The sequence below is a fragment of the Euleptes europaea genome, chromosome 2 (genome assembly GCF_029931775.1).
Source record: "Euleptes europaea isolate rEulEur1 chromosome 2, rEulEur1.hap1, whole genome shotgun sequence".
NCBI classification, from domain to species: domain Eukaryota; kingdom Metazoa; phylum Chordata; class Lepidosauria; order Squamata; family Sphaerodactylidae; genus Euleptes; species Euleptes europaea.
Window position 1 is genome coordinate 93,466,493 of NC_079313.1, and position 26,529 is coordinate 93,493,021.

The window sequence follows — 26,529 nt, forward strand, 5'->3', positions numbered from 1 at the left end:
TTTTCTTTCCCCAAAAGCCCCCATAGCCTCTCCCCCCTTTTTCTGCTTCCTTCTCTCCTTTCCACTCACCAGCCAACCTAACTTTATTTGTCCTCCCTGACTGCAGCTTTCCCTTCTTCCCTACCTTTGGCAGCCTCTACCCAGGAAAATTACAGCCCACTTGTACAGTGCTGGCTGCTGGGCCCAGTTGCACAGTGGGGAACACACAAGGACTTGTGGGGATCACCTCACTTTCCCTTTTATCCCCTTCTCCACATTATTTCATCTTCCCCTCCTCCTGGCAACCCTCATATCCTCACCTTGCCCTTCCTCCTTCTATCCCACCCACCAATCTGCCTTTAATCTGCCTCCCATCTCCAGCTATATTTAGTATTTGTTTATTTATACCCCACCTTTTTCAACCGTGGAGACTCAAAGCAGCTTATATCTTTCCCCTTTTTTCCATTTTATCTTCACAGAAACCCTGTGAGATAGGTTAAGCTGATAATGTATAATTGGCCCAGGGTCACCCACCAAGCTTCCTGTAAACATCTCGATTAGCTTACTAGAATGCACTCTAAGGGGGCTGCCCTTGAAATGAAATTATTCAAGAAAAATATGAACTAATGAATATTCCTTGCAATACATTGGAGAAGATTTATCAAAGATTGTCAATAAGAATGAACATAAAACAGTGTCAAAACATTGTTCAGTCCCAACATTAATGGCTGACTGGACATAACTTAACCAAAGGTGTCAGGTGAGGAGGGTCTTGCCCAATATCACACCTTGAACTCCTTTAATCAGAGATTCGACAGACTGAACATATGCCCTTCTTGGTGCAAAGAAAGCTCTCTACCACTGGGATAATTGTGTAGCCCTTAGCAAATTGAATAAAATAACTTGATTAAAACACTTCTTAACTAACTACTTTTTCCATGTATGAAGTAATGGCTAGTACGACATTACCTTTTCCACTTCATTTAAATGAGGAACTGGACCTTAAGATTTAATAGAAGGGGGATACCTTTAAATTCAAACAAGCTGAAGCCCTTGATTGGTTCTCCCACATTCTCCCAGCAGCACAAACACTTAGAGGTTAAGCAAGGTGAAAAGGTTATCAGCATCAGTCCAAAAGCAACAGACTGAAGAAGAATTTTTCCAAGGAAGAAACGCATGGTTGATAAGGAAGAAGTAACAGCCATCAGCTTTGTTCAAATCAAGCCTGTCCATGTTTACACTCAGAGAAAACTTCCTGTAGTTAAGAACTCAGTCTTTTCCGGACTGGAGTTCTCTCCAGTTCGGCACTTCTTCTGGCGCCATGCACTGCATTTCCTTTGGCTTCACACACTTTGGGAACAACTTTGTTTTCATACCTCACAATGGACAAAAGCACTTTTTTTCTAGGCTGAGAAATTTGCCTAAGGTGGGTTCAGTCTAAAATAAATTGAGCCATGGAGGTCTACCAAAATAACAAGTCTTCCTTATGAAGATGCATCAAAATGTTTACTGAACTGCTAGGGATTGGGAGGGGAGGGATGTCAATGCCATAGAGTCCAATTGCCAAAGCAGCTATTTTCTCCTGGTGAACCAATCATTATCATTTGGAAATAGGGTTGCCAGGACCCTCTTCGCAACCTGTGGGAGGTTTTTGGGGTGGAGCCTCAGGAGGGTGAGGTTTGGGAAGGGGAGGGACTTAAATGCCATAGAGTACAATTGCCAAAGTGGCCATGTTCTCCGGATGAATTGATCTCTGTCAGCAGGTGATCTCCAGCCAGTACCTGAAGGTTCGCAACCCTAGATGGAAATCAGTTGTAATAGGAGGAGATTTCCAGCTAGTATCTGGAGGTTGGCAACCCTACTTGAAACCACCTCTGTTTCTCACTTGCCTTGAAATCCCTTGCTGGGTTCGCCATAAGTTGGCTGCAACTTGACGGCACTTTACACAAACACAAAGTGACAGCAAGAGGCAGTTCCCGAAGGCCTCAGTTAAGAGGGTGACTGTCTTTAGGGCCTTATGTCTTTGTTCATTTGGTAAAATGGATAGCTAGCCTGTGAAAGTACTGGGTACAAAATCAGGCAGAGAGAGAGAGAGAGTGAGAGTGAGAGAGGTGGCTATCTACACGCTGGGGAAACCATTAAAGTATTTTTGATAGAATCTCCCCCTACTCGGCAAGGGCCAAGGACTGCCATGTATGCTGTCTCCTGTTTCTTCCAAACATTGGAAGCAGAGAGCAGACCCAAATGCTGAAGCAGGCAGGCCTGGGAGTTGTTTCCAATTTGTGACCTATATTGGAGAAGACTATGCGTGAAGGATGCATATTCTCAGGCAGCTGTTTGCTGTACCCAGTTCCGAGGAGCCACACACAGATTCACTGCAGGTCTTTTGCTCAAGAGGGGTGAACAGGAGAACATAAGAACAGCCCTGCTGGATCAGATGGGCAGTCCGTCTAGTCCAGAGTTCTGTCTTACACAGTGGCCAACCAGTGACTCTTGAGGAATAACACTAGGGCACATAAGGCCTTCCCTGGATGTTGTTCCTAGCACTGGGTTTCAGGTGTTTTCTCCTTCTGAATGTGGAATCACTAAGATTAGTAGCTAGGGTTGCCAGATATCTGGTGCTGGTGGGGAAACCCCACTGGCACTCCCTATTCCCCTGCCAGTATTCAATGGAGTAGTAGGGGGAGGGGGGAAGCCACAATGTCACATCCCGGCTAGGAACCTGGAAGCGGTGTCGCCATCTCACATGATGCTCTAAGAATTTCTTCCATCTCTAGGGCTTTTCAGGGAAACTCTACAGTGTAGCACAATGCTGTGACGTCACTTCCGATAGCTGGAAATGGCATTGCAGTGTTGCAAGACACCATTTCACCAGGTCTATGCCCCCCTAGTTTCCTGCTGGTTTCCAAGAATGGGCTTGCAACCCTAATAGTAGCCTCTGGTGGACCCTTCCTTCATGAATTTGTGTAATTCCTTTTTAAAGCAATCTGTGCTTATTGCCATTATTACATCCTCTGACAGTGAATTGCACATTTTAATCACTCACTGAGTAAAGACGTAGCTTCCTGGCTTGTGCAGTGGCTGTCCCTGAGCTAAGGAACTTGGGTGGGAGGTAAGGTTGCCAGGTGGGGGCTGGAGTTCTCCTGGAATTACAACTGGTCTCCAGAAAACAGATCAGTTATCCTGGAGAAAATGGTTGATTTGGAGTCTGGCCTGTATGGCTTTATACCCCACTGAGGTCCTTCTCCTCCCCAAACCTTGCCCTCCTCAAGCTCTACCCCCAAAATCTCCAGGAATTTCCCAACCTGGAGGAGCTGACAAACCTAGGGGATGTGCAGAGGGAAGGTAGAAAATTTTCTACTTAGAGGTGTCCTTGTCCTCCCTCCACCACTATTTTTAGACAGGTCTCAACTTGAAAAAAAATTCCATCGCACTGTAGTGTGATGAAGAGAACCCAGAATTTGTTCTTAATGGCTGGGCAAAGAACAAGTTTAGCCCTGGCCCTAATTTTTCGCATGAGTCCACCCCACTTAATGAATGCCAGATATTCATTCATATAGGGGGAGGTAATGCACTTCAGCGGTAGGGAGGAGAGAGAAACAGAAATAGAAGGATGTTGGAGGGACAGCCAGGGGGATGTTGGAGAGGGGAGAGAAAGAGCCAGTTGGGGATGCTGGAAGGGCAGAACCAAAGTGTTAGTGGGGAGAGCGCCCAAGAGGTGTTACTAGGGTTGCCAGCCAGCAGCTGGCCACCTGAAGGAGTCTAGTTAGGTGGGGACATGGAGGATGCCATCAGGAGTTGGCATTATGGCACTTCCAGAGCAAACCCAGGAGTGATATCACACCTCTCTAGGAGTCACCAGAATCTCTATGGTAAAACCATGGAATTTCTGTTGACTCCTAGAGCAACATGACTTTACTTTTGGGTTTTCTGCAGAAGTGATGCAACACTTGTCATCCAATGCCAATTTCTTATTGATTTTTCCTCTGGCTGGCCGTTGGCAGGCAATGGGAACTGGGGGGAGGAAATCTCCTCTTCCCCAAGCAGGCACATATGTTACTGGAAGGAGTGGGGTAGAGTGAGGGCTAGGAGAAATGAGAAGAAGACAACATAAATCTGATAAAAACTAGAAAGTTTGTAGTAAGACAACTGAAGTGGTGGGAATGGAGTGGGAAAGGATGGGGCAAAGGCTAAAGCTTTCCTTCCACCCCAGCCTCACGAGCCTTTAACTAGTTTCATAAATTGGGAGAGTAGGTGAGGCCTAATTTACATGCTGGCTTTTGAAGTAATTGTCATAGGGATGCCAGCCTCTAGGTGAGACCTGGGGATCCCCTGGAATTACAGCTCATCTCCAGACTACAGAGATCAATTCCCCTGGAGAAAATGGCTGCTTTGGAGGGTGGACTCTATGGCATTGTACCCCACTGAGGTCCCTGTCTTCCACAGGCTCCATCTCTAAACCTCCAGGAGTTTCCCAACCTGGATCTGGCAACTGTATCCCCCCTATCCCCCGGCCGGGGGCCAGGGGGGACCTGGCAACCCTACTGCCACCACACAACTTGCAAAATTAGTATACGGTAATTCATTGTCCTCCTATGATTTATGTACTTGAAGATTAGTAACAAAACTAAACTTCCTATTACTAGTTTCAAGTCTTCTGTTTCATTATATTCATGATATGGAAGTCCTCAATCATAAGACAGAAGCCCCCCCCCTCTGCTTACTCCCACCTAGGGTTGCCAACCTCCAGGTGCTAGCTGGAGATTTCCTGCTAATTCAATTGATCTCCAGCCGATAGAGATCAGATCACCTGGAGAAAAAGGGCCACTTTGGCAATTGGACTGCATGGCATTGAAGTGCCTCCCCTTCCCAAACCCCGCCCTCCTCAGGCTCCGCCTGCCATTAGCAAAGAGGGACCTGGCAACCCTACTCCCACCAGCATAGGCCTAGTTTCTGGGAGGGTTAAGGCAGGTGTGGGGAGGAATCTGAGCATAGATTTCCACCACTTAGTTAGGAATTTCTCATGGGACCTGAGTAACACAGGAAGGAATCTGCACTGCTGCAGCTCCCACATAGTGAATGTAAGGTGATATGAGACTGAGGCAAATCAAGGCCCAACCCTTGATTGCTGCGGCCCATGGCAGGTGCAGTTTTTAGGTAGTTCTGTGCTACCGTATGCTAAGGTGACGTGTCACTGCTGAGCTACCCATGCATTGAGTTTTAGCATTCAATCACTACTGAATTACTGCTCAAAAAGTCTCTCTTGTGTTAGAGAACAAAATTTGAACAACACAGATTTCTCAGACAGCCCGTCAGCACTTCTGCTGTAGCTTCAGCCTGTGGCTGTCCCTTATGAAATTACACCCACAGTTTGCTGATAGGATTGCTAGATTAAGGATCCAGTAGCATAGTAATTTGGGGAACTTTTTTCTGTTATCTCATGTGGAAGTAACAAGAGCACCTGGGAGTCCGACCTTGAATGTCACTCTAAAGCTAAGTCCATGCACAGAGCTCCTCTTTTGCAGCTGCTGCAAAGCAAGACCCACTGAATGTAAACAGGATTATTCCATTTTTCCCCCTCAGACTCCAGCAGACAGCAGGGCTCCAACAAGCTAATTAACCCCCACGTTTCACTCAGATTTGTTTGCCTGTGTTGATTTGAGCCCAAACCATAATCAATTACAAAGATGTTGCTAATGTCTCAAAGCAATTGCCGCTCATTTACTCTGCAAGGAAAGGAAAGTCTTTTCTTAATGGATATCTTAGTAGCTTTTAGGTCCTCTTGAGATACTGGGCACTGGGTGAAAGATACTTTCTCCCACCAAAATTTTTCTTTTCAGCAATTTGGCAACCAGTGAATTTAAGACAAAACAACTAACATGCCCATATTATATGTATTTCATATCCTCCAGTGGTTTTTATTTGATAGGTATAATGCCTATTTTCTCTTTACAGATAGATTCTAAAGTTGCACCTAGAATCTAAGAATAGGTTTCTAATGTATATTATAATATTTAGGACATCATGCAGAACAGAACTAATTGGAAAGGCTTTTTGTAACCAGATATGTTTTGCTGTGTTATAGCTGTGACCTGTTGATAAAACAATAGTAAATTCATTTGTTGCTAGACATGTCGAGGGGGGCTCACAGCTGCCGGGGTGACTGGAGTCCCTGGAGTAATGATGTCACTCCTGACACAACCTGGAACTGATATCAATCTGCTTGGGTGGCACTCTAGCATTTGTCTAAATCTCTGTGGTTTAACCATAGTTTTTAGTGAACACTAGAGTGTCACCTGGTGTTACGTTGTCACTTCCAGGTTATACTGGAAACATGTCAGCATGGCGGGGGTGGCAGTTGAGCCTTCCCCATTTTGCTGAGGAATTTTCTCCCACCACCCAGTAGAGCAGTGGCAGACAAGAGTGGGGACTGGGAGGTCTCCTGCGATAGAGGAAGGCCTGTCAACCCTAGTTTTAATGTTGCTGTTGTTATCTGTGATTGTTTTTAATTACTGCTCTTCGCCACTTTGGATTGCCCAGTGGATAAAAGTGGGCTAAAATGTTTGAAACAAGAAAATAAAATAAATTCTCTTTCTTGGGAACTAGCTGTCACAAATTTGTTAGTGTATATCAAATTCTGGAATCTTAAACATTTAAGTGATTGGGATATTACGGGCTGTGTGGCATGCAGTTTGCAGACAAATGTGTTAGAGGTGGCTTTTGTACAGGCACAGGCCTGATTGGCATTGTTTTGTAGACAAATTTTACCAAAGAGTTCTTACCAAGAGTTTACCTTTTGTTTAAATTGGGGGATTTGATCATGTCTGGTAATAATCGCTTAATGTCGAAGTTCTCAGCATCCTGAGTACAAATATACTGTTATATAACTCCAAATATATTATTTGTGTGTTGCAGAAATATGTGTACTTTGAAGACAAGGAAGGGAGTCTGAAGAACTGAGTCAAATTTAGTTGACAAGAGATAAATTTCTAGATCTGTTGGGGAAATGAAAAACCAATAAGTCTCCAGGACGGTCCTGATGACATAGACCTGAAAATTCTTAGGGAAATCAACTCATATCTGTGACCTATCACTAAATTCAGCTGCTGTACTGGAAGACTGGAGAGTTGCAAATGTTACACCTAATTTTAAAAAGAGGGGGACCAGGAAATTACAGGCTAGTTAGACAACGTCTGTCCCAGGCAAATCAGTAGAAACTGTAGTCAAAGACAGAATTATTAGGCACATAGAGGAACAAAGCCTGCTGATGGGAAAATCAGCATGGCTTCTGCAAAAGGAAGTCCTGTCTCACCAACCTTTTGGAGTTCTTGAAGAAAGCTAACAAACATGTAGATAATGGTGATGCAGTAGACATTATATACATGGACTTTCAAAAAGCTTTTGATAAGGTATCTCACCATAGACTCCTGAGTAAACTTAGCAGTCATTGGATAAGAGGAGGGGTTATCTTATTGATTAAAAATTGGTTAAATGTCAGGAAGCAAAGAGTAGGAATAAATGGACAGTTCTCACAATGGGGGGAAGTAAGCAGTGGGGTCCCACAAGGATCAATATTGGGGCCAGTACTGTTTAATTTGTTCAGAAATGATTTGGAACTAGGGGTGAGTAATGTAATGGCCAGGTTTGCAAAATTATTCAGGATGGTGAAAACCAAGGATAACTGTGAAGAGCTCCAAGAGGAGCTCCACAAATTGAGTGAGTGGGCAACATGTGGCAAATGATTTTCAGTGTTGACAAGTGTAATGGGCCTGAACTTGCTGAGTCTGAGAGGGGAAAAGATTTTGGAGTTATAGTCGATAGAAAGAATTTTTCCTCACTCTCCCAAAATACTAGAATTTGAGGGCATCCAGTGAAGCTGATGGGCAGTAGATTCAGCACAGACAAAAGGAAATACTTCTTTATACAATGAGTGATTAAAATGTGGAATTCGCTGCCAGAGCATGTAGTGATGGCCAGAGGCACAGACTGCTTTAAAAGGGGATTAGACAGATTCATAGAGGATAGGTCTAATAGTGGCCGTAATGACCGAAGTGAACCTTCATATTCAGAAGCAGTAAACTTCTGAATGCCAGCACCAGGAGGCAGCATCAGGGGAAGACCTTGGCCTCTTAGCTCTGTTATTGGACCTCCAGAGCAACTGGTTAGCCACTGTGTAAAACAGGATGCTTGATTAGATGGACCACTGGTCTGATCCAGCAGGGGCTTTTCAAAAAATGTTCTTAATATTTCAAAGGCTCTTGGTTGAGTACCTTATTCAGTACCTTATTAATCACTGTTTATTCACTTGAAAGAATCTTAATGAGATAAACTATATTTTTAAATGAATCATTGTTTCTATCAGTTAAATGGGCTTGTACCCTTCCTCCCTTGCACCAACGTTGGACAATTCCTTTTTCTAAGCAGTATGTGCTTCTACTTATGGTGCGGTAATAATTTATTTTGGTAGATGTTGAAAAAGCCATCTTAGCTGGGTTAAAATATTACTCCCCTCAGTACTTTCACCTATATTTCAGTAAGTAACATATGCAAGAGTTATAAAAATGCTGATTTCCAACATCTGTCAGAACTGGGTTTCTTTCTTGAGCAAAGACACAGTTTCCTTTATATATTCTTTAGAATTAATCATTATATTGCTAGTTGCTAGCCCTTTTTGTAAAATCAGTTTCTTATCCAGATATCTGATTTCAAACTCAGTCCATGAGTGTCAAACATGCCTGGAAACTACCTTTTAAATGAAGTAAACATAATTGGTTCTTTAAACTCTACCTGTCACCATTCTAGTTGAGAAAGGGTAAGGCCCTTCCCCTCACACATGCTGACATTGTACTCCGCTGAGGTCCCTCGCTTCCCTAGGCTTGATATTTGTGGGGAGAATAGCAGAGGCAGGAGGGGAAGGGGAGGCCAACTAGGCAGAAGAGCATCACTGCCCTCAACCATATGCCTGGTGGAACAGCTCAGTCTTACAGGCCCTGGAGAACTGTTTTAAATCCCGTAGGGCCCGAACCTCACTGGGCATAGCATTCCACCAGGCCAGGGCCAGAGTCAAAAAGGCCCTGGCCCTGCTGGAGGACAGCCGGATGCTTTTTGGAGGCTGCTGCAGACAATTCAAAATTCTGGAGGTATGATGGGAAAGGAGTAGGTAAACAAAGGTTTCTTACTAAAAGATTTGCCATTGACAGGTACTTAGAAATATTTACATATTTTGATTCCTAGAATCACTTACAGTGAAATGATTAGAGGTCATATGAAGCCAAGACACTTGGTTGGCATACTTGTGAATGTAATAAGTCTCTACCTCGAGAGTCACAGCAAAAGACTGAGTCTGTTTTGACTTCATTCAGACAGGAAATTGTGACTAACCCACCCATTTATTCAGAAGTAAGTTATATTATAGCCCTGCCTTGTAAAAAGCCATGTGTTGTCAAATGTCACCTCAGTTAATCAAGGTCTGGAATCATAACACCACCATCCATCCAAAATTGCTCTCTGTCCTTTGGATCTCAGTAAACCTAAGGGTATAGTTTTACATGTTTTGTTCACCTAATCTTGCCATAGATTTCTTTTGTTTGGACTGAATTTGAATTGAATTTGTGGGTTATACCATTTATCCCAGAGGAAAAGGCTTAGATCTCAATTAAGTGGCCAATATTTCTGATTTCCAAAAATGATGAAAAGGGTGTGGAAGGGTTCACTTCAGACGGGTGAGTAAAATATTTTTCCTTTTTGTATCTCCTGTGGATTTCTTTCCTCCTATAAACTAATTGGTTACTTATTTTAAATGAAATCAATCTATCAGTCTGTTCTCATTCCCAGTACCTCGTTTTAAGTCAGCATCTCTATTATTTTTATAAGGCCCGCCAATATTCATTCAAGATGTGACACTCCCTATACATGCACACACCCAAGTTAACCTCTGATTTGTCCTCCATTCCAGAGTTAATAGATAGGCCTTGAAACAGAATGAAGCCAGGCATATTAATAACATCTCTACAGATGAGGAGAATTCTAAAATCACAGTTGCCCAGTTGTTCAAAAGGAAGACACTTTTCTCTCAGATTCATACACAGTCACCAGCTGTTGAAGGTGTTGTCCGTCCCTTATCTACCGGTGCCACATGCTAAGATCTGAAGGTGAATAAGATGTCCTCGAACTAGAATTTTCTGTATTATTCCTAATGACGGTCCAGAGGTTTAAATGCGAAACGGTAATGTCCATCCTGACCGTGCAAAAAACAAGTCATTTCAAAACCTAACCACATTCTTTGTACTGTACTCTATATGCACCCCCAAAAAATAACTGTAATTGGTAACAAAGATCAGTTACATTCTAATCCAGTAGCACCTTAGAGACCAAAAAGATTTGAAAGCTTATACCCTGAAAGCTCCCTTCATCAGACACAAGTAAGAATGGAGATCTCCAAGTCTTTATATTCCAGTCAGATGGTGGGAAGGGTGTTGTGAAGAATGTTTGTAAAGGATAAAAAGGTACAATGCATATTGTAATCAGCTTGATTAGAGCAGAGGGGAAATGCTCTGAAAATCTTGTTGGTCTCTTAAGGTGCTACTGGACTCAAATCTAACCGTTTGACTGCAGACCAATATGGCTACCCTATGAAAAAATCCTAACATGTCAGGAGAATAATAAAACACAAAGTGGGGAAAAGCTTCCTAATAGGGCGGGGAAAGGGTACAATTCATATATTGGGTTTAACCAATCCACAAAACCTGAGATATCAAAAGTTATTAAAGCCACAGCTTGGATTTACGCCCCCCAAATGTTATTCGAAGAAATACATTTGAAGAAACAATCCAAAGAAAGTTACAGTGTGATCTTAAGTAGATTTATACTGTTCTAAATTCATTCAAGTAAATGGGTTTAGAAAGATGCAATTCTGTTTAGGCCTACACTATTAGTTTTGCTTAAATCCCATTACATACCATAAAACTTGTGATTACTTTGTCCCATTCATTTCAATGGGACTTAAACATGAATTGGATTGAGAGTGAAGTTTTTAAGGATTAAGCTGTCTGCTTTATAGCCAAACATAAGTTGCCTATGGCACTGCTTTTATTTGCTTGTTCTTATACAAACAATGAAAACTAAGTCCCAACGGAGACTTTATGAACAGACAGAACACATGAGTGACATTTGCAATTTCAGGCCATTTGCCTGCTGCACTTCAGTGTTGGTTTTGGAAACTGTCTTGCCACACTTGATAATGTTTTTTTTCACTGGAAGGCCACCTAGCTTTCTGCTGAGAAGCAAACCTAATAAAGAACTTTTTTCTGCATAGCTCAGGGATTGCCAGATTAGGTAATCCTTGAACTTCCGCTAGGTTGTAGAGTAAGCAATGCAACACCAGAAAAGCAGAGAGGCAAAGAGGGATTTCAGAGTTAGGTGTAAGAGTGACAAGTAGAACCCAACCAAAGAAATAACATCATTGGTGGGGTTTGATACTTTTTAAACTATCAGGTTGACCTTTTTGGTGGTTTAACTTGGTAAACTAGTCTAATAAATGTACCAGTATCCACCAAAAGGCAAGTCTTCACATCTCGAAATGTTCAAAATGTTGGTTGATCCAGGTTGTGGTGAATCACCATATGGTCATGCAATGGAGCATTGACAAGGTTGGGGGTGCATTCCCATGCACACTTATCTGGGAGTAAGCACTGTTTAATATCACAGGACTTACTTCTGAGTAGATATGCATAGGATTGCACTGTGATTCACTGTACCACATAGAAACAGTCAGAGGAATCTGAATTACTGACCCAAGTGTGAAATGTTCCACTATTCATTTAAAGTTAAATCTCTTTACAAGGTCCTTTTCCCTTCAGCACTGGAGCTATTGAACAGTTTCCTAACAATGATAAATCTGCTGTAGATTTCCAGCCAAAACCCCTCTCTTTTCTTTGGAGGGGTAGTTGTGAAGGCCAGTCACATCTCATTTTGGTCTGAAATCGGAAGAGCAAAAACATACATGCCCAGTCTGATAAGAAATCCCACTGAAGTAGCTTGCTACGGAAACAAAAACTTGTACACAACTAAATCCTCTGGCAGCTCTTAGAAAAGGTATGCTTTAAAGTGGGATTTTTGAGACCATTGCAAAAAACAAAACAAAAAAGGATTACGATGCCATTTATAATACTCTTTGCTTCCTAGCTTCTCTATCCTTCTACTCTGCTTTTTCAAGCCCCTTTAATGAGACTTTTGACCTTGGCATGTTTCACAGTTCAGTGTCAGCGACAACTTGGGGTTTGCATGACTGTCCATTTTTCGAGGCTGGCTGGCCAGTCCCATTTTCTCGAGCCCCTCCATTGAGGTTTGGTTTATCCTGCAGATCAGACCGTTCATGAGAAGCCACAGAGATCACAGTGTTGCCATGACTACCATTTTCTGTGTAATATGGATCTTCACCCTAAATGGGAGGCATAAATAATAACAAAACGAGAAATTAGGCAAAGGCATAAAATGAGCAACAAACTGGTACAGATTCCTCACATGAAAGGAACACTTGAACTTTCAGTTGGGCGTTTCTCCTGTTATGAAAATTTGCAGTTGATAGTGAGATCAATTTGTGTGAAACAGGAAGACTCCAGAACCTGATGTGGTAGTTCTGATAGTCGTCTATAGCTGAGGGCAATAAAAGTGAACCAAACGGATTGAAAGAAAGACAAAAAAGAAGAGAGGGTTTGCCTGAGGATTATAACAGAAGAAGCTTTGTACTCTGGTCTGGTGCACCCAGGTTTTCTATTAAAAAGACAATATTGTCTTTCCTTGAGTCAATTAGCCATCCCCCCCCTTTAAAGGGCTTATGTCAGTGTGGGAGGAGGCAGTTTCAACCAGAAAAGTCACATGGTCATGGAAGGATTGAGGTCCATATCCACTCCCTGCACAGTCCCAATCCAAACTGAGACTCTACAAAGCTATCATTTAGCTTTGAAGATAAACAGATCTCTGTTTGATCCTTCACAGACTGTGTGTGCTGTACTTTTTACCATGAAATGGGTCCTTTCACATAGATATTGTTTATCTATACAGGTAATATTTAGGACAGCTCAACCATTCACCCTCCATACAACAATGTGACAGGAACGAGGGAAACTCACTGTGCAATCCTAAACATGCACACTTCTAAGCCCATGGATTTAGAAGGGTGCAATTCTATTTAGGACTGCTCTACCAGTTATTCACAGAATGCCATTTCTCTTGGGAGATTACTTTTGTGGATATACCTATCTCCTAGATTTAAGTTAAAAGGCATACCCCAGAGGGGAAAAATAGTGAAGGGAATGGTGTTGCAGTGGAAATGGGTGCAGATTTTCCTCCTCTGCTTGTTATTAAAAGAAGAGGACAGCGGGGGTTGAATATACAAAACTTAAAATATGTAGTTAGACCCTCCATCTACTGGATTTATGTAACAATAGCTGGACATCCCCAAACAGCAAATTATAGCTATAACTGAAGTGGCAATTGGGTATAACTGGTAACGTCAGAGGTTTTCAGAAGAGTGCAAATAACCTTAAAGATGAAACAAACAGAAATTGAAAAGTAACAAATGTATCAAGGAAAATATGTTCTTTCTTCACATTCTTTATTGTCATAATCTGTTAGCTAAATAATGGGGAATAACCATTAATACAGCAGAAATACGAGGAGATTGTAGAACTTGATTTTAAAGTCTAATAATATAGGAACAAACCCACAACTTGTATGTATGACTTGTGTATTTTTACCACTGAGTAAAAATAAGGATTAAAACTGAAAACAATAGTGAACTGTATTTTCTACAATTCAGATGCAGACAGCCTATATTATCAGAAGGGGAGAAAGAGAGTGTAGCTTCATCCACTCATTGCTGTGCTACAGCAATCATTCTCAGATAGATTTTCTTGTCCCCACAGGAAAAGCTAATTCTAAATGATTGCTATAGCACACCAGCAGTTCAGTATCTAATAACAGATAGATGCAGGCTATGTCTCTTTTGGTTCTTGTAGGTTATCCGGGCTGTGTAACCGTGGTCTTGGTATTTTCTTTCCTGACGTTTCGCCAGCAGCTGTGGCAGGCATCTTCAGAGGAGTAACACTGAAGGACAGTGTCTCTCAGTGTCAAGTGTGTAGGAAGAGTAATATATAGTCAGAAAGGGGTTGGGTTGAGCTGAATCATTGTCCTGCAAAAAGTATCAAAGGTAATGTGCTAATCATTGTCCTGTAAGTATCAAGATAATGTGCTAATGAGGGTGTGGTATGTTAATATGGAACCATTGTATCCTGAAGTGATCTGTTAATGTTATTAATATTAATGTTGTTAATATTGACATACTACACCCTCATTAGCACATTATCTTGATACTTACAGGACAATGATTAGCACATTACCTTTGATACTTTTTACAGGACAATGATTCAGCTCAAACCCAACCCCTTTCTGACTATATATTACTCTTCCTACACACTTGACACTGAGAGACACTGTCCTTCAGTGGTACTCCTCTGAAGATGCCTGCCACAGCTGCTGGTGAAACGTCAGGAAAGAAAATACCAAGACCACGGTTACACAGCCCGGATAACCTACAAGAACCAATGAACTCTGACAGTGAAAGCCTTTGACAATATTATGTCTCTTTTATTCCCAACGAGGACACGGTGTGGTTGTTCCTGGAACTATAGGACAGTAGTGTAATTACTTACCAGTCTTATGCCCCCACCTGAGATAGTAATGTATACTTCTAATGTGAAGTTACAGCCTGATTCTGGGGTCCCTGGAATTCCATCTGTCACTAATGGCACTACTGTTAAAGAGTATTTGACCTTTCCTAGCTTAGTAAAATATATCCTTGGTATATTCCCGTAGAAGCTATGGGAAAACTGGTAAAAAATGTAAGATCTGCAGCCGTAGCTCATATCCATGTAAGATCTGTAGCTGTAGCTCATATCCATCAATGTACCCCAACCATTAGCAGAGATTGTTAGTGGTTTTTGGAAGGCCTTAATCAGTGGTGATTCTGTAGAAAGCTTCTGGCACTCTTCCCTTCACACTGGGTTTCCATTTTTGGGCTCTATTTGTTTTGCCAGCTATAAGCACTAACCAGCCTCTCTCCCATGGGGCTCCAGTTCCGTCGTTTCATAAGGCAGTATCCAGCCAATCCCAGAAATGCTAGCAGCAGACCAGCGGTGACCAAGGCAATAAGTGTCTTCCGGGTATAGCTCTTGTGATTTTCAATGCCATGTTTTTCATATTGTATCCCGAGCTGGAAAAACACAAAATAGAGCCAAAAATATAATAAACAGGAAACATGTTATATTCTTAGGACCTCCTATTTATATCCAAAACACTCAGTTTAGTTTCTTCTTCCTGCTTTAGTTCCAAGGAGAGATGGACAGAGAAATGTAGATAGAATTTCCAGAAACATCTGTCTTATTGACCCCTCCAAAGGAGATAATATATGAGAAATCATTTATGAGAGAAGATCAGACCATGTATTGAAGGGAGAAGTTGACCTGAACAACAGTTGATTCAGGACCTGAGCTTTCACAGTGTCTCAAATTGCACATAAAAGCACTAAGTAGTTGCACCTTTTCACTACAAATCTCTCTCTCCTTCCCCCCACTATCACGCCTCCCCCCACCCCGACTGAAAAATATTCCTTTCTATTCACAGATAACAGAACTGGGTGTCTGTTGTAGGGGTAGTCTTTTTAAAACAAAACTGGAATGTATGGTTCAGGAGAGCTGAACCCTTCCCCATCCTACAACCTGCTCAGGTGCTAGAAGCCTATTTTTCTTGGACAGGTATGGGACATCCAGTAGGCTAGGGAAAAGGTGCTGAAAGAAATGGAGCATGGTAAGATAAGGTGTGTGTGGGGGTCATGATTTAGCTTCCCTTGCCCACAGACTCCATTTATGTTAAACAACAGACCAGCTCTACCCACTATACACCCAACACACTTTCCTGAGTTTACTCTTGCAAATGAAAATTAGAATTGCTTGCAGAATAAGCACCCATTCTCCCATAGCTCTGAAATCTGGGAGAGAGGCAAAGCATGCAACCCACAGAATTTTATCCCAGATAAGAAGAGGGAGGGAACGCTGCAACCAGAAATCTATTTCCCATGGAAACCGGCTGAAATTACTACCAGACCAATTCTCTAATACAGTGGTTCCCAACCTTTTTTTGACCAGGGACCACTAGGACTTTTTTGTTCGGTGCAGGGACCCTAAGGTTCAAAATAAAAATTCCGAGAATTTGAAAATAAACTTTAATCATAACTGTTAGTTAAACATTAAACTTAGAATAATATTTGAATATATATTTTTATAATAGAGAACTTTAATTTAAAGTATTAATTTATTATGGGTTTATAACTTTGTTTCGCGGACCTTAATTTAGTTCTCACGGACCCCTGGGGGTCCACGAATGCCTGGTTGGGAACCAGTGCTCTAATATGTGTAGTTTTACTTCTGATATTAAAGCATCTGAATCAAATGCCATTTGTCTTTGCATCCCACCTTTTTCACACTCTCTACATTTTAAATGTAAGGAAGTCTCCCAAGTATCTTTTTTTCCCCCATTTTAAAACATTGACCTAAATCAGTGTAAAGAACAACTTGTACACTGTTAAGCGCTTCCCCCAATCTCTTTTCTGGGGTTTTACACTCTTTCCCTACCTAGGTGACTCCCATCTGTGCAGAATGCCTTATGGTTCTTACGATTTCTTGTCTCGTGCCCCATTTTTAAGTATTCCCAACTGTTCCTTTTCACCCATGACAAGAGCTCGGCTTCCCCTAAGATCTAGTGCAAGACAGCTGCAACAGATACAGGCACATTTAGCAGCTCAGTGCTATTTTTACAGGTGCCTGGAGTCCAGCTTGACAAGCGGAGAACAGCCTCACTAGAGAGCCACGAGGATCCATTAATTAATGTATTACCATGCTTTGAAGATGTAAAGGGCCAAAAAAAGTGCTCTGATTTACTACTGGGGACCCTTATTAAACCTAGCGATATAATTGGTCAAACCCCTGCAGCACGCAATCACATCGTCAAAAATAAAAATAAAGGAGAACCCCCACTGCAGAACTTAGAGGTGATGATTGCACAGTACCACAGTGTCTCTCTCTGAATATCTTTTAATATAATCCATCTATACAGTCAAAGAGAGAATGATTTGTAAACCACTTGGAGCCTCTGAGAATGGAGAAAAAGGCAGGATATAAGAATTTACATAATTTGTATACAAAGGCTCTCTCTCATACACACAGTAAGTTGGCATATGGCGAGCAGACACATATAGCATGGGCATGGCTGAGTACACATGTATGTAGGCCTGTAGGCTGGTTTCTTGATTTTCAGGATGCCATGCAAAACGTCCTGAAAATCTCGTGCATTTACTGATGGTGGAAAGTACCATCAAGCCGCAGCCAACTTAAGGCAACCCTTTTAGGGCTTTTAAAGCAAGAGACGAACAGAGGTGGTTTGCTTGTCTCTGGACTTCCTTGGTGGTCTCCCATCCAAGTACTAACCAGGGACAACCCTGCTCAGCTTCTGATGAGATCAGACTAGCCTGGGCCATCTAGGCATTTAGGTTGGTTTCAAATATTTTAAATGTTCAGCAAGAGGCCACATGGAAGATCTTGATTTTTAGGATGCCAGTGCAAAACTTCCTGAAAATCTCTTACATTTAATAGGTCTTCTTAAATAGCATCCTCAGGGATCTATATTACTGATCACTATTAAAAATGAAATTCCATCTTGGGAAATCGCGTAAATAGAGTAAATATGGTGAACTGTAGCTTGGCCTGCCAGGCTTTCATGCGGTTGTGGTGTGTACTCATGATTATAATGCCCTCATTTTAGGTTCCTGCCAAAAAGCAACAACACCCCTGTTCAGATCCATACATCTGTACAACTTCCTTGACAGATAATAGTTCCTAAGGCATTTCATGCAACTTTTAAAATATTTTGGATACTGTGATTCCTTACTGTACCTAACCCACTTCACATGTGTTTTCATTACCTCTGTCGAAGCAGCTAGTTTCTGTAGAAGACCATCTAATACGTCTGCACCTGCAGGTTCCAAAACAATCAAAAAGCTGGATTAGTTAAATGGCTAAATTAAAATGTGAGTGAGTAATGCCAAGTTTAACAGGGTTGCCAGTCTCCAGGTGGGTACTGGAGCTCTCCTGGAATTACAGCTGATCTCCAGACTACAGAAATCACTTCCACAGGAGGAAACAACGGCTTCAGACAGTGGACTCTTATGGCATCACATTCCTGCTGAACTCACCCCCCTTTCCAACTCCATCCTCCCCAGGCTTCACCCCACCAAAACTCCAGGAATTTCCAACCCAGAGTTGGAAACCTTAGTTTACAATCATATCCTATGGAAGCTTTAGCTATCATGTGTGAAATTACTGATGGCCTTTACTCAGAAAGAAGTGCAATACAATACCATGCTAAACTGTCCATAGTATTTGCGAGGAATGACAACTAGAATGAGCTGCTCAGTGGAAGAAACAATTTGCTGGCAACTTTCAAAGCCATAACTCACATATTCTTCAAACACAAATTTAGTTTAATGCTAGGGTATTTACTGTAACATATCCCAAACATGAGATAGTGGTTATGATATACTCGGACCTGGAAGAATTCCAAGGCCTTGTTTTGCAAGACATTACATTTTAAAGGCACAGAGGATGCCACAGCGAAGGAGCAATAGTTGTCAAGAAAAAACAGTCTGGAACATGAATTTTGCTTGTGTACTTACATTTTCTCTTTACAGTCAAGAACTCAACACCCTTCACTCTGAGGGTGAAACAAGGAACTTCTTAAACCCAAATAGACTGAAACAGAAATCTCCCAATCATGGCAAACCACTCAGATTTTAAAATGCAGGGAAAAAAAATAGGTAAATTCAAATCTTCTTAATTGTAAACTATCTTCACTGACCTTTCTTGTTAACTTCAACCAGCAGTATGCATTTCTTGTTCAACTCCGAATCTGCTAGTTTGATGTCACATTGATTTGACTTCTTTTCGCAAATCACATTTTTAAAGTGTTCTCCTTTCTTCTCTCTAAACTCTTGCTAATAATAGCCGGGGTAAAAAAAGGAGCTATTAAAACAGATGTCAGGTTTTCTCTTTAGCTTTTGTTATAAAATACAAATATCAGTTGGCAATAGGGTTGCCAGCCTCCAGGTGGTGGCTGGAGATCTCCCAATATTACAACTGATCTCCAGGCGACAGAGATCAATTCCCCTGGAGAAAATTGCAACTTTGGCAATTGGACTTTATGGCATTGAAGTCCCGCCCCTTTCCAAATCCCGTCCTCCTCAGGCTCCACCCCCAAAATCTCCAACCCCCTTTCCCAACCTGGAGCTGGCAACCCTAGTTGGTAGGTTGACTACCACATGGATTTTATGGTGCTTGATATGTTTCTAAAATGAAGGGATGCAATTTTTCCACTCAATATCAATTGCTTGTGGATCGGATCTCATTTCCTGCAGAACAATCCACTCATTAGGAACAAGGGACAGCAGCCCTGACTACTACACAGGCCATGTTCCTGGCTATGACCCCCACAGAAATGGATTCCCACCTCTATTTCAGTGGTATAAAATGTTTTAAGTATGTATCAGGATGTCATGGGAACTGGGGTTGGGGTTGTTATTGATAACAAGTGAGGGAAGAGCTTCATGGATTAGGACAGCAAAACCTGGAATACTGTTTTAGCCATGGTAATGCTAATCTTGGCTTGCACCATGGCAGCTACTATGGGTGAACAAGATCAGGCTTTCCAGCAGGTGACAATAAAACATAAACCACCATAAAAAAGCCTCTGAACATTTGTCAAGACAGTTAACATCCATGGATATCTATTGAAAATATGGTTGGGTTACAAGTCTAATTTTATGAAGATAATCAATAAAATTGTAATCCTTTTAAGGAGTGTCTTCTTTAAGACTTGAAAACTGAAAGAAACAAAGGCAGACTTTTTGTTTTGCAGTCACAAGAACCATCTCCTTTTTCATTGTCACCAGACAGGAGATGAGGAAAATAACAAAGAAATGCTTGGTCTTCCTGTTTAGGAAATGCCTTGAGTGTTTGAGATGGCTGTTTTGATCACAGGTTTCACAAGGGATAAGGTCTTCCCACACAGTGATTTAAATAAAGTGAACCATCTTCTCTCAAACAATTATGACTCTTAAGTGGGAGGAGATGGGGGAGAAAGTCAGAAGGTGAAGCTTTTCCCTCCTTTTGGCCAATTTGTGTTTCAACAGGATGAAGCTTCTGGAATTCAATATATACACATCGTCTGGGTTGGGATCAGGGCCAAACTCAGCTAGAACAGGGCTAAAAATAAATATTCTGAAGTAGCAGAACATTCTAGCATGAGCAGGTTTGATGACTCAGAAGGCTGATTCTGAGTGTTGAGTTTTTCATATTGTATAAATCAGGCATCTTCAACAGGTAGTTCATGAACTACCAGTAGCTTGCTACCAGTATTAAAACATTTATTTCCTAGCTTTCCTTGTGGTTCAAGGCGACTTAGAATAATAATTTCATAGGATTTTTCTTTGCATAGCTGATAGCGCCGTTTCTGGTGCTCTTACTAGCTCAAGTTCTATTTCTATGACAGAACAAAATTTGGTGACATGGAGGGTAGCCCAAAATATTTGTCATTACTCATAAATAGCTTTCATTATAGAAAAAGTTGGTGACACTTGGCATATAGTCAGCCAAGGTAAAATACAAATGGAAAGTCACTACCATGACAGATTAAGAATGTAGAATCTCCACCCAGAGATCCACATCATTCTCACATGATACCTCTGTTCTTTGGATCATTTCAGTGCAGTGGATCCAACCATCTTCCAAGGAGCATTCCTCCAGCCTCCTTCCTTCTGCAATGGAGGAGCCATTGAAGTTGAAGAAAGGCCTAGTTAGGCTGGTGGAAGGCCTTGGAGTGGTAGGATAGGAGTAGGATTCGCCCCAGTGATCCGTGAGAGAGTAAATGTTACATCTGAATTTGATTGTAACAAGCAGGAAACCTGCAAGGACTTTTAGAGATAAGTTATTACCCCCGGTCTCCCCTTCCCCACACTCTATCCTCTCTCTCTTCCTGGCAGCTCTACATGGTCTTCTTTCCCTGCTTTCTTTTCTCCTTCCTACCCACCAACCAACCTACATTTTATCTGCCCCCAATCTTCAGCTATATTTATTTATTGCACTTATACTACACCTTTGCCCACAATGGGGACCCAAAGCAGCTTACACCATTCTCTTCTCCTCCATTTTATCCTCACAACAACCAAGTAAAGTAGATTAGGATGACATTGTGGTCTGCCAAAGGTCAACCAGTAGGGATGCCAGCCTCCAGGTGGGTCTTGGGGATCCCCTGGAATTACACATCATTTCCAGACTACAAAGATAAGTTATCCTGGATAAAATGGCTGCTTCAGATGATGGACAATGCTTTGGCATTGTACCCCACTGAGGTCCCTGTCCTCCCCAGGCTCCATCCCCAGATCTCTAGGAGTTTCCTGCCTGTTTGTTAGGCTGTCCATTGTTTTGATTGGGAGAGGCCATTCTCTCTGGACATCTCTTCTCTAGACTGGTAGAACTTTCTACCCACCTTACTTCCCCCCTCCAAATGATTTTGTGTTATAAGTCATCTGCCATGGTGCTTACTGTGTCCAGAGCCTTATTTATTTTTCCTGACACTAGCTGTTGCTTCACGTTTACTTTTCTCCTGCCCAATTCTTGCTACTCTTCTTCCATTCCTGTATTTATCTATCTATCACAGGGGTGGGGAACCTCCACCCCCTGGGCCGTTTCCGGCCCGCGAGATCATTTTATCCAGCCCGCGGCCCGCCTGCCCAGGGTCCCTACCCAGCCCTCCCTGTGCACCATTCCTCCTGGCCCGCGTGCTTGCTGCGCCGCTGCTGGAGGGTCCCCAGCCAGCCCTCCCCGTGCTCAATTCCCCCAGCCCGTGCACTTGCTGCGCCGCCACTAGAGGGTCCCCAGCCAGCCCTTCCAGTGCTCCATTCCCCCAGCCCACGCGCTTGCTGTGCCGCCGCCGCCGCCGGAGGATCCCCAGCCAGCCCTCCCCGTGCTCAATTCCCCCAGCCCATGCGCTTGCTGCGCTGCCGCCAGAGGGTCCCCGGCCAGCCCTTCCGGTGCTCCATTCCCCCAGCCCACGTGCTTGCTGCGCCGCCTCCGGAGGGTCCCCGGCCAGCCCTCCCCGTGCTCAATTCCCCCAGCCTGCGCGCTTGCTGCGCCGCCTCCGGAGGGTCCCCCGGCCAGCCCTCCCCGTGCTCAATTCCCCCAGCCCCACGCTTGCTGAGCCACCGCCGGAGGGTCCCCGGCCAGCCCTCCCCGTGCTCAATTCCCCAGCCCGTGCGCTTGCTGCGCCGCCGCCGCCGGAGGGTCCCCAGCCAGCCCTCCCTGTGCTCCATTCTTCCCAGCTGGAGCGCTTGCGTTTGTGTGTGTGTGCTTGTGTGAGATCCCCATGTGGCGAGTGTGTGTGTGTGTGTGTGCTTCCCTTGATCACATGGGTGAGTGCATGTGCATGATCTTGGGCTGTTGTGTGGCCCGGAAAGAGAGTGTGTGTGTGTGTGTGTGTGTGTGTGTGACAGAGAGAGAGAGAGAGAGAGAGATCCCTGTGAGGCAGGGGGGGGTACTTCCCTCGATTGTGACGGTGAGTGTGTGTGCGTGATCCGGCCTGGATTCTGAGCTGCTGCATGGCTAGGGGACAGAGAGAGTGTGTGTGTGTGAGAGAGATCCCCATGCGGGTGTGTGTGTGTGTGTCTGGGGGGCTGCTCGGCCCAGTGAGTGCAGGTGTGTGTGTCTGGGGGGGGGGAATCCTCGCTCCCTCTTCCTTCTTTCCTCCTTCCTTTTCTTTCCTTCCTTCCTTCCTTCCTTCCTTCCTTCCTTCCTTCCTTCCTTCCTTCCTTTCCTTCCCTCTCTCCCTCCTCTGCGTAGCCTCTGCTAGGGTTGCCAGCCTCCAGGTGGTGGCTGGAGACCTGGCAACCCTAGCTTCTCCCCCCCCCCGCGCCGGGAGATCTACGCCTCTATGCCTGGTATGGCGTTATAAATGACGTTATAAATGTGCAAATGGCCCCTGGCAGGAAAAAGGTTCCCCACCCCTATCATGATAGAATGCAACCCATATGGACAAGGACTGTTTCAGTTTTTCCTTCTGTGCAGCAAGTGACACACAGTGCAGCCCTAAGAATACTTATCCAGGGGTAAGTCCCATTGAACAGACCCAAATAGGATTCTGATTAGACCTGGTTAGGGTTACTTTCACAGTGCAGGTGCAAAAGCAGAAGCAGCAGTAATTGTTGCTGTTTATAGAGCTCATTAGAATTTCAAAGCATTTCATTGTCTCAGAATCCTTATAAGAGTCATGTAAGGTTGGTCAGTAATGTTATCCTTGTATCACACACAGAGATGCAGGGTAAAGGCTCGCCCATCTAATGATTTGATGGTAGAGGCAAGCCTTGCACTAAGTTACTATTGTCACATGTAAGACCTAAGTTCTTGTGATTTTTATTATCCCCCTACTTTTTTTATATACAGTAAACATTACCCCACAATTGTGCTTTCCTCATGGTGTGGCAAGTGATTCCTGAGAACTGTAAACAAATTGCTCCCAAATGTCCACTGGGGAAGTTGCAACATGGAAAATACAGCTGTTTCTGAAAGGATTAAGTCATCTGGCAAATGTTCTTTGCCCATTTTTCCTGTTATGTTCAGACTCCAGATTTCCATCTCCAAGCAAAACAAGAGAACATTCGTATTTACCCACTAAGCACAGAACTGGCAACCATGCTGAAAGATTACATTTTCTTGAGATAAGGTTGGTTCATGGAAAGTTTTATTAGGCTTTGTCCTATCAAATAAACCGGACTTTGCTTCCACACAGGGACTTTTCCCTGTGTGGAATGCAGGAAGCCCCCTATTAGAGGCAGACATTCACACAATGTAGTGCTCACTGAAGTCACTACTCATGGTGTTTGAAGGGCTTTCCCCATTAACCTGGAGCACAAAACATGTTTTACTCCAGTTTAAAGGGGAAATTGTGGTGGCTGCAGGTGAAGCATTCATCTGAATACTCCACTCTTAGCCATCATTTGGGAGGAGGTGGAGCTAACCCCACTTTTAAAACAGAGAGGTCCAGTTCCTTGCTGCATGACTTTCTGTTCCCTATTTTAGTCCTTTAATGGGCTTCCACCCATTTCCCTGCTGAGCTGTGCTGTAGTTTTATGGTACAGCTCAGTCAGGAAGGAAAATGAGGGGGAAAGGGGCCCTGACAAAATTGCTGTTGCGTCTGTACTTTTGTACAGGTGTGATAGGGAAAAGGAGTAGGGGTTGCAGATGTGGTGGCAGTAGTGAGCAGCAGAATAATAAAGATGTGTGGACATTTCATAACCCTGTTGTGCTTCTTGCTGCTGCCATCCTCCTCCTTTCCCCATCATTGTTTTTTCTAAAATCTTGGTCCATTTACTCAATTTAAAAAATGCTATACCACATAGATTTTTACCTATTACAGAAGGCCTTATGCCTGGGACACTGGAGGATTTAAAATAAAATCCTGTCAAATTGTATTCACAGACTTTAATTAGGTAGACTGGAGGGGAAATGCTCCTGTGTTGTTTTTTTCTGTGGAAAGTACTTTTGAGAGAACGTCAGAGTTGTAAACCCATTTACAAGGAAAGACCAACAGGAAAATGGTGAAATTCCTCAGAGCCTTCTATTTGCTCACAATTTAGACACACTCATAAGTTTCCCCAGTAAATAATAACAGATAGAGTGAGAAGCCAGAAAAGCTTTTCCATGACAGAGATAACTAGGATAGAAGTTTGCAACAAGGAATCAGTTCCTAGAGAGGTGTGACATCCCTTCCGGGTTTTCTGGGGAGTGATGTCATGCTGACAACCATTTTTAAGCGATGTCAGGAAGTGCCAGATGGAGGCAGGGAATCCTCTGCCCCCACCAGGAGACTGGCAATCCTAATCCACTTGACAAAAGGAATGGTAATGTATCTTCATGATTTAGATATTCCCTTAATGGACCCTGAGTGCTGGGAAATAGTTTTGTTCATGTCCATTAGGACTTGGAAGAGATGGACTTCCTTCCTGAATAAAGGGGGCGATGGCAAGTGTGTGTCTGTGGGAAGAGGAAGTGCAGTTTTAATTCCGGAAGGGACAGAGAGAGAAAGAAGCAGAGAGCCACTGCTGAGGGTTGGCTGGGTTATCTTAGAGGATTCGGTTTCTGGGAATATGATGCAGATCTGCTGCCCTGTAGGAATACCTCTTTTTTTCTGCCTGTGCTCTGCTTGTATATTTGTAAATAAAGCAAATACCATAGTAATGGCATAAGCCTTCAGTGCTCTCTTCTCTGAACGAAACCAACCCAGGTAAGCTCTAGCCCCTGTAAGTTCTCACCACTTGGAGAAGCAGGGTGCTCATAACAGCGTATACAGCTTGGTAATCAAAATGGATAAATGCTTTGTATCTCTAAGCACTGATATAATGGACTCTACCAATTAACAGATATATAGAGCAAGGAGTAGATACATTGATTTTTTAGGATCACCAGACTAAATGCATTAAGCATACCTAACAGTATGCAGTTTGCTTTTCCACTAACATTCCCACTAGATGGCTCTAGTGTTACAGCTATAAAGTCCCTTGGGAGTTTGTTTCAGGAGCTGTTCAGCATGATTATTGTTAATATCTTTCCAGCATCTGTAAACAGGTCTCCTATAATGCTAGTTGACAGGGGGTTTACAGGATGGAAGATAAGAACTCAGTAGGAATTTAGACTCAATGTCACTGTTCCACTGATATTGCATTAATTGTACACCAGTTGGATCCCCACATACTTCCAGCTCGTCTTTAACTTGATGTGAAGACTGAGCTTTGCTTCATCCAGATCTGAGGAACAATTGATCTCCTTTTAGTCTAAATTAATCATCAATACAAAATGAATTCAGTTCTGTAACCAGCCCATCATAAATGACAATGCCAAATAATATAGGTCAGAGACTTGGGGGGGTGTCTCAAAAGCAAGAGGTATGCCATTCACCCCTTTATAAAACAAAAGATTGTGTGGGGTAAAGCAAGAATTTTATTTTGGCTAAATGGAATGGTCTGGAAGTTAGAAGACAGGTTCAGCTAGGTGGATGAGAGGAAATGATGCTGAGGAAGAAAGGCAGGGGAGGCAAGTGGTTTGGCCGGGGATCTTGCCGCAAAGAACTGCAAGTTAATCTGTTGTGTGGAATGAGGCAGACCCAGGAACCCCTTTTCCCACAAGCAAACATCATCTTGCATGGTTGTGACAGCATATGAAATAAGAATTGTAAATCAGCCCACTGAAAAGTGCTAACAAAATCAATAAGAATTATGACCCATTTTATAATTGTTAAATGCTAACTGTAGATGCACCTAGGCCAGGGGTCTCAAAACTGAGGCTCCAGAGCCACATGCGGCTCTTTGGCCCGTTGAGTGCGGTTCTCCGAACTTGG

General features: G+C 43.0%; 1 protein-coding gene across 1 annotated transcript in view; it reads right to left on the bottom strand.

The window, feature by feature from the left end:
- Nucleotides 1–12,118: 12,118 nt before the first annotated feature.
- The window catches only part of CD34 (CD34 molecule), a 42,767-nt gene continuing 28,356 nt past the window's right edge, over nt 12,119–26,529 (bottom strand). Inside the window, exons 5-8 of the mRNA XM_056845221.1 lie at nt 18,946–19,081; nt 18,014–18,063; nt 15,089–15,250; nt 12,119–12,418 (exon numbers count right to left, since the gene is read on the bottom strand). Coding sequence (XP_056701199.1) covers nt 12,227–12,418; nt 15,089–15,250; nt 18,014–18,063; nt 18,946–19,081 — 540 coding nt within the window. The 3' untranslated portion in view covers nt 12,119–12,226. The remainder of the gene's footprint in view (nt 12,419–15,088; nt 15,251–18,013; nt 18,064–18,945; nt 19,082–26,529) is intronic.